This window comes from Hipposideros armiger, unplaced genomic scaffold, assembly GCF_001890085.2.
Source record: "Hipposideros armiger isolate ML-2016 unplaced genomic scaffold, ASM189008v1 scaffold_515, whole genome shotgun sequence".
Classification (NCBI taxonomy): domain Eukaryota; kingdom Metazoa; phylum Chordata; class Mammalia; order Chiroptera; family Hipposideridae; genus Hipposideros; species Hipposideros armiger.
The window spans coordinates 1,272,827-1,282,169 of record NW_017731865.1 but is presented as its reverse complement, the minus strand read 5'-3'; the positions used below and the strand labels follow the sequence as shown (position 1 = coordinate 1,282,169).

Genomic DNA, 9,343 nt, shown 5'->3' with positions numbered 1-9,343 from the left:
TCCTACCTTATACTTTCTTTTGCTTTACCTTGTTGCTCTTCTAATTTTTAAGATGGGAACTTTATTTATTTTCAATCTTTTATTTATTTTGTTGTTGTTTTTGCTGCAAGAATTAAGGCTATGAATTTTCTATGATCACTGGTTTAACTATACTCTTGATTTTGTGTTTTCATTATGATTCTTTTTTTTTTTAGAAATTCAGCAATTTAAATTTTCCCTCTTTTGTCCCAAGAGCTAATAGAAAAAATTAAAAGTCCCACATGGAATTCTAGTTTTAGAAATACCAGAGGATCAAGACAAGGAAATAAAGACACTTTCTTCATTTTAGATTTCCAGAACTTTTAGTTTTGAATGAAATTGAACATTTTGATTATTACCTAAAACTTCATTAAAAATTTCCCCAATACAAAGGGACTATTTGCTTATTTTCTATGAGTAACCAGAATAGCTATGGGACCTACCAAAGTTTTCATCCCAGGATAAGAAAGCAATACATTTACTGAACAAATTAATAAAAAAATTGATTTGTGATTGCATCTAGGCTTTTGTTACCTTTATATAAGCTTTGTGAAAATTAGAAAAGTGTGCTCCCACTGGGTGGAAGCAAACTACAGAGACCTGCATGGTTAGAAAATTTCTGGCTGAATATCAACCCCCACTGCACTCCCGTTTCCTTGACTAGGAACTTTAGTGCAGCCAGAAACTGTACAGTTGATACAGCAGTTCCTAGGTTTCTCTCTACTAAGTCCAGTTCATTCATTAAAATGGTTCTATCGGTTGTCGATTATTGGGCAACTGTGGGAAACAAAATAAGAAAAGCAATTGACACAACCAAAATAAGAAAAGCAAAAGACTCTCATTACATTCCAGATATAAGATTTATTCACGCAAAAATAATCACAACAAAATGTACACTAATTTGAAAAACAAAAGATAGTGACATAAAATTTTATATTCTCTCTTACAAGTGTGTAAAAGTATTTTGTTTGCTTCTACATAAATTGTTCTTCATAAAAGAATAGCAAACATTAAAATGCAGTGATAGCTTGCATTTCTTCTATGGAAAGAACACAGACTAAACCCTGAAACTTTTCGTTTACAAGGGTGTTATCATGAAGCCACACACTAAACTATGGATCAAAAACGTTATCTATTTCCAGAACCACACACATATACATTCACCAACAAAGCTGAGATATAAGCATTTTATGTTCTCTCCCACCCACTATATTTGTTCCTTTTAACTAAAAGCAAGAAACTGTATTTTTCTTTTTTTAATTGACTTCAGATGATGCACTTTCTAATTCATGAGAAATGCGAAATTTCAGGTGTTTATCTTGTTCCTGACTCTTAGGGTCTGGGACTAGCTTATCTTCATGGCTATGAAATTCTTGGCTGTGGAATTCATGGCTGACTTTGGAACTTTCCTGACTATCAATTACATCAGGATGCTCATGGCTCTCATCATTTGCCTTCAGCTTATATTCTTTGGAAAGCTTGCGGCTGAGGGTTTCCACACTGTGGTCATCCAGCTGGCTTGTTTCCTGACTGTCCTTCCCATGGCTGTCCCAGTCAGAGGCCACTTGCAGGCCCTGGGCAACAAGGACGGCTTTGTGTGCATCATCCATCTCCTCGCTTTCCATATGTGACGTGAGGTCCTCCTCTGTAGCATCAGGATACTGAATCAGAGCACAAAAGGAAGAAGAATTAAATGACAGCCAGGGATGGGAACACTGTCATTCTTTTCTGCTTTCGAACATTTAGACCAATTTATACTGCAAACTGTCTAAATTTGGCTGAAATAAAACGTGATACTAGCATGTTACTATGTTTTTCACCTTTCATATGTCATCTCCTTTAGTGTAATAGGTACATCAAATATATATGTGATGAAACCTATGAGGTAGGTCTCATTATCTGTGTTTTATATGAGGGAAAAGTGCACTGAAAGTTAAAAAGTAGAGTGAATAGTACATGGCCAGGCTATGTATCAAATCCAGATCTTTTGACTATAGATTCAGTGTAATTTGCAACTCCACCATTCCTCTTAGGTATTTAACTTCAAAATGTGACCACTGTATTGTGAAAATAATTGCTGTTTTCCAAAGTCTCTTTTAATCTAAAAAAAAAAAGTGAATAGAATAAATGTTTTATAGTCAGGATTTGGAAAAATAGCATTGTGATTGGGAGATGAAATTAAAGAGAAATTATGTGGACTTAAACATAAAAAACCACCAAGTGGAAAAAGGTTTTGTATTCAATGGTCATAAATAGTAATGCTTGCTTGCTTGCTTGCTGAATGAATGAATCAATGAATATACAAACCCTGGTTTCGAGAATTGGGCTCTAATCATAATCCTCTGATGAGCATGTTGTTTTTACCTGGATTGCAGATCTGTGGAACTTCTTAGATTTTGACCTCAGTCCATAAGCCACACTGTCCCCTCGGCCATTATATGTGTCTCTTGTGGGGGGAGCTGGAGTGACAATTGGGGTCCCTGGAAGGTCAGTGGGAAAATCAGTGACCAGTTCGTCAGATTCATCAGAATGGTGAGACTCATCAGAATTGTCAGGGTCATCAGGATGATCAGCATCATCGGAGTCGGTTGAGTCAGTGGAGTCCTGGCTGTCCACATGGTCATCGTCATCATCCATGTCATCTGTGAGGTCATGGCTTTCATGGGACGCACTTGGGAGGGTCTGAAATCAAGATGGTGAGAAAAATCAGCGTAAGTGTTTTTATTTTCCCTTAGCCTTTCCAGTGCATTAGGTTTTTTTTGTATGTTTGTTTATTCTTTTACTATCTTTTATTTAGTTTCAGAATCTTGGTATCCACAACAATGCACTCCATGGCTTTCAGGAGCTCAAGTGAGCATCTTCCAACTTCTCTTTTAACACAAAGATAAATGGAATCATAATCTGAGGTATTTTTTTTGTTTGTTTTCCCATAAGAAATTATTTTCCTAGATATTTTCAAGTCAAATATGTGAGTATAATATTTGTATCAATAACTTTTGTTTTTCCTTTTCACATTAGACATAATATGCCAACTTCATTGATGCAATAAATACAGACACATAATTGTGAGATGACTTTTCTATGTGAAATGAGAATTCTCAGGAGATCTGAACATCCGTATGTTAATGCATGACTAAAACCTAAAACCACCTCCCTATTAGCACGAATAATCAAAAGGTGACTTTGTTATGCATGTGTATAAAGTGCAGCATATCTGTCAATTGACTTAACCAGTAAATGTTTATTAAACTTCCCGATTAGCAAGTATACTGGGCCCTTTATCTAACTTTCCTTATAAGCGATTTTAAGTATATGCAAAAAGAATCTTAAGGAAAGCAAATGTAACTTATCTCTTTGCTTAGCAAATATATTAATAGTTCTAATAAAAAATCCTAATATTAATAGTCCTAATAAAAAGTCCTAATTACTAGCCCTAATAATTGTTATCAAATAAACCATTATGTTAGGAAACAGAAACGTTCCTAGAGGCACAATCTTGGGTTTCATAGGTATTAATTAGATGCTTATCAGATATTAGATATCTATAAAATACCTTAAATCAATTGCAAGAGGCTTAATATTTCAAATAATAGACATTAGTAAACATTTCTGGCCACACTAAATTTATCTGAAGAAATCTGGTATTTCTGACATTTAGTAAATACATGTTTTATTGCTGAGCAAGTTTTAGACTGGCAATTTACTGGAAAATTTGCTAATGGACTTTTGTCAGAATTGAACCCAGGCAATGTTATTAGAAGCAAGAGTGGCTTCTTTGTCTCTCCAGGGCATGGCGGGCAAGGCGGGCCTCTGATTCTAAATGAGAACTCACCTCTTGTTTTAAGTCATCGGTTTCTTCAGAGGACACAGCATTCTGAAGAAGGAAAGGCACAGATCAGTGTATATCTTGTATGCTTAACTTTTTTATTTGAAAATTAGCCTTTTCCACCCAAAGCATGTCTTATTTTTTTAGCCTCGCTAGTGAATGACTTAGAGGGGAAGAAGTGAACATGGCAGATCAATTGGTGTCCTAAGCTCACATTTACCAACAGGCAGGAAGGATCTACCTACCCAGCCCAAATGGCCTGGTTGATAGCATTGTTTTTTTGTTTGTTTGTTTGTTTTGATGTTTTTGCTCTTTAATTGCAAGAAATTTAATTTTTTAAATTAATTAAAAATACCTGTGGTGCTAGGAGATTCTGCTTCTGAGATGGGTCAGGCTTCAGCCATGTGGCTACAGCATCTGGGTATTTCTGGTAAAGCTACAAAAAAGGTTGCATATTTGTCATTATTTTTTAAAAAAGGTAACGTAGAGATATCTAAGTGACAAGCTGAAAAAACAATTATACTTCACCAATACTGATGGATAAGCATAATATGCATGTACACAGTCAACCAGAGCCTTTGATACTCCTTTTCTAACTTATTTTTTCTGGCAGATTCATTTAATGAACTCTTAGCCCACTTACTGTGGGCTAAGCACCCTTTCAAAGTGATTTACATATATTCATTCATTTAATCTTCTCAACCCCCTATGAGATAGGTATCATTATTGTTTCCATTTTGCAGATCAGGAGAAACTCAGTCACAGTGCAGTTGAGAGCCAGGGTTCAAATCCAGATAAACTGGCTCTTTACTTTCATATTAACACTGAGCTTTCCTGTCCTGTGTTTGCCAGCTGAAATTTCCTCTCACATAAAGCACATCTAAAGCAGAGATGCCCTTAACTGGTGTTGATCTCCATTGTTTCCTCTCCCTGTGGAACGAAGAGAAACTTTCTAAGCCTGTGCTGTCCAGTGTGGTATCTTCTAGTCACATAACATTTGACTATTTAAATTTAAGTTAATTAAAATGAAATATAATTTAAAAATTCAGTTTCTCAGTTGCTCTGGCTACATTTTGAATGTTTAATAGCCACATGTATCTAGTGGTTATCTTAGTGGATGGTGCAAAAATATAATATTAACATCGCTGCACAAAAGTTTTATTGCTCTAAGGTACCAAAGACATGAATGGAGTGACCTTTCTTTTAGACAAGTTATTTATCTGGAAAATGACTATATAATCTGCTAGTACAGAGGAGTGGAAATTGCTCTGAATGTGTGTCATCTGATGGGCTGTGTCACCCATGGCTAATCACCTCACATCCCTGTCATTGAGAATGAGAACGCTGAGGGTTCCATAGAGTTCCTTCACAGCCACCAATATGTTTGGGGGATTGGGGGAGAGGAGGAGGGAGGAAACCAGTCATCACTTTGTATTTCTCCAATGGCTGGCTGTAACCTGAGCAGCTTCAGATTGGGCTTCTCTGAAAGTTTTTGCTGAAAGAAGGGGTTCCTTGCCTAAAAAAGTTACAAAAAGCTCCTGGCCTAGATGAGTTCAAAGTTTCCCCCCCGTTTTCTTTAAAAATATATAAGTATTACATAGAAATATATTATAATTTATATTTATTATATTATAATAAATATTTACTATGTATTGTAGTATATTATGGTATATTATATTATTATATTATATACATCCTGATGATCCATGTAATAGAGGCTCAGGGAGAATGTATTTATAGGCTAAATTTATAACTTAAAAATATAAAATGAAGAAAATAAAGCTAAGCAAAATAAATAGGCTAAAACCCACCCAATAATCATAACACTCACAGATAACCAGTGTTCATCTTCAGAGGTGTCTCCTTATAGACTTCCCATATTTCCTACCAAATATCTGGGATTTTAAAAGATTGAGCTCTTCACTTATCTCTTAATGATTATTTGATAACTTATACTGCCATGGCTTCATGTGCCATTTTTTTTTCCCTCCTATCAAAAAGACACTAATTCTTGCTTCAAATAGTATGACCTCTATCTTCTCTAACAATGTTTATTTTTCTGGCTTATTATTGTGATTCAATACTTGTGTTCTTAAATCAGTTGGAAAACAGACACACCCACACACACTTGCACACCCAACCACACACAACAATACCTTCCCTGGTGTCTTTATTAAGCAATCTAATTACAGTGACTCTGGGCAACTCTATATTGGCCTTTATTCTGTTCCTCTGAATTGAACTCTGTGCCTTTTTGTCCAAGCTCCTCGGGACAATGCCCATTTGTTATCTGGCTGGCACAGTTTCATCTATTGTGGAGGAGCAGGTACATCTATGGTGCTGGTCAAATCATTATAATAAAGAGTTTGATTTGGGCTGATGCTTGGTTAGACAAATGTGATCTAAAGTCAGCTGACAAGCACAATAGATGCAAACAGCATAAATAGGCTTTCTTTTTATAATGGGCTTCTTAGCAAAAATCTTAGGAGATATTGTAAATATTACATTCATATAAACTGTCCAATATGTGAGATGAATTTTAAACAACCTTCCACTAAGTAAAGCAAAGGATAGAATTTTCTACTTCTAGAACAGTATATTGACTCATGGAAAGAAAGTCTCACAACTTCACAGAACTCAGTTTACATAAGTAATGGCCTAGAGCATTATTTTATTATAGAAAAAAAATCTAGTTTGGTGTTTGGAGCTTATATTTAATTAAAAACTATACTGTGCTTGGTACTGGCCTAGAATGAAAGCAGGAAGTCAATAAATACTTAAAAATTAACAGGCTTGACTGTAAAAACAAGTAAAATTGCAACAAATATATGTGTAGTGCTTCCTGAAGCAGTTGGGTAAATAACTTAATTGTATGATGAACCTAGAAGATGCTTACCTGCTTTTCCTCAGAGCTGCCGGAATCGATATGTTTAACCTTTGAAACAGAAAAGATGAAGAAAGATTACAATGTGAATGTGTTCCCAGCACATAAGAGCATACAATTTATTTATTTTGAGGAACTTTCTTTAAGATTTTGTTGTACTCACTGGAAGGGTGTAGGCGATGCCTAAGAGGCAGAAGCAAACCACTGCAATTCTCATGGTTGGGATTTTTCCTGCAAAAAAATCTGTAATGAATATTTGATCACAGGCTAAAACAGTGATACCTTTTTATGCTACTGCATTACAAAATAATCACAAATAAAATATATTTTTCTGGAGAATATTTTCTATTTCCTAGAGAACACTTTTCTTTTTAACATTATGGTCCTTTGAGTTAATATTTATAATGCCACCCTTATTCTCCATCTTTCACTATTAGGCAAGGGAGCGGGGAATTTCACAAGTCTCTTTATATTCACCTTTTAAATATAGAGTTTCAGAGATTATACCATTATTAGCTGTTATGGCCAGCTATCTAAATCTAAACACAGCTCAACAGTAGTTTAATTAAAATAATAAGCTATTGTGGAAATATTTACTTTTCAGAGAATAAAAACACAAAGAGAAAGAGAAGATAAAACCATGAAAGAAATTTGCTGTCTCCATTTTTTCAGCATGCATTTCAAACATGATTTTTAACTTCAATTATTAAAAAGGTGCTACTTTAGGTGATATGAAGCTATCTCTCAAGTTAGTTATTTAAATAAGTTATTCTAGAATTTGAAACAAAAAAGGAAACACTGAAAACAGTCAACTTTTATACTTGTGATAATAAGTCTGCATAATGTCATACAGATATTTTGGTGAAAATTTTAACAGCTAAATACAGAAGTAAAATATTTAGAAAGGGTTTTTTTTCTTGAAAGTAGGATAAGTTCAACTAATTTTTTAAATTGTACTATCATTGACTTACATTAACACTAAAGATCATTTTTCTTTTAAATGCCTTCATAATCATTCTCCATTTAAAATGAAATAGGTATAATCATTCCACAGGAGCACAGAATTTTCCTTTTTTTTTTTATTGCAAGAAGTAGTCTCAGTCCTTCTGAGGGCTCAGTGAAAGGAACGTTAAGTTTTATATTTGACTGACTTTCAGAATAGCTGGTCACCTATCCTCGGAGATCTGTAATGTATTCTGGCATGCTTACTAAAAACTAGAACCATTTAAACCTAATCAGCAGCATTCCAGTTAAACTCCTTTCCTTAGAACTTGACCTTCTCCATGAATTGAAACTGAATGCCATAGGACAACAGCAAAATAGTAAACTGCAGGCTTACCTTGGTCTGCGGCGGGCTGAGAAGACTGTCACTGACCTGAGAAGAGAGTCTGGTACCAGATGGTGCTGCTCTCCTTGCCTTCTCTCTTGCTGCTGACAACCAGGACCTGCCAGAATTTAAATGCTGCTGCAGACATTCCCCACCAACACAGGGAGGCGGAGAGATGTGTCATGAGGTGTTTTTGCCACTGCCCAACCCACTTGCTCCCACACTTCCCTCTCTGGTTTTGTGGTTAACACACACACACACACACACACACACACACACACACACGAGTTAAAACATTACTTATTTACAATATTAACTAGCTTTTTTTTTTATGGGAATGGCATTCAGCATCATGAAAGGGTCCCTAAGGGTCCTAAGGGTCCCATTAAAAAAGGTGGGGGGAAGACTAGTTCTTACAAAGACTTTATCATTTCTGAATTAGAAGAAAAAATAGTAATACAAATAAGTCCTCAATAAAATTAAAAAGAATGGGTTTGTTTCTTCCAGTTTACATAACAGATTAGGTAATGCATACAACTAAATTTGCCTTACAGTTACACTTACTTAAGAGCTACACGGCTATTGTTCAGGTGTACAAAGAGCTCAGAGACCCTCCCGCCATCCTTTACGACTCAAGCCTGGTTTTGTAATTTCAAGTATACAGCAGCTTGTCATTCAGACAAACAGCATTAGTAACATTAAAATCTAGCTTCATACCCATGAAGCTGGACTTAACAAAGACCTTTCAAGGACACAGATTTTTGTCGCACTGTTGGAATAGTTTGGAGGCGATTCATTTGATAACTTGCTATACAAAATGAAAGCATGGTAATTTTCTTTAGATGCTGCAGAAGTGAAGTGGTTTCTGACAGCACAGCGTGGCTGCTTGAGAATGCTGCTTTGGGAGCCAGAAAGTGAGTGGCTTTGAATTTCACTCTGCCAGTAAGGAGCTGTGTGACCTTGGGCAAATCACTTAGCAGACATACACCTGTTTTCTCATCTGTCACATGCACGTACTGTTACTTGTTCATGGGGTTTTTAAGAGGTTAAATGAATTAGTATGTGGAAAATGAATTGGCACATATTATATGTGTATTTTAAGCATGGTGTGTGTGTTAACTCACTGAAAATTAGGAGGAACAGGTCCCCATCATTTGCAATGTCTTTAAATGGAACAGGTTATTTGGAATAAGGCCACATGTTAAGATTTTTAAACTGTGTACATCAATTGTGTAATTTATACACTTCTAAAGGAATGGATTAAATTTCTGAATCATCTTTTCCTAAT

General features: G+C 35.4%; 1 protein-coding gene across 1 annotated transcript; it reads right to left on the bottom strand.

Moving 5' to 3' along the window:
• Positions 1–859: 859 nt before the first annotated feature.
• On the bottom strand, positions 860–8,239 carry SPP1 (secreted phosphoprotein 1). Its single transcript, XM_019668067.1, has 7 exons — positions 8,068–8,239; positions 6,892–6,959; positions 6,741–6,779; positions 4,200–4,280; positions 3,851–3,892; positions 2,383–2,700; positions 860–1,679 (listed from the first exon to the last, which is right to left on the bottom strand). The coding sequence occupies exons 2-7, from the start codon at positions 6,943–6,945 to the stop codon at positions 1,275–1,277; spliced, it is 939 nt and encodes a 312-aa protein (XP_019523612.1). The 5' UTR covers positions 6,946–6,959; positions 8,068–8,239; the 3' UTR covers positions 860–1,274.
• Positions 8,240–9,343: the final 1,104 nt, after the last annotated feature.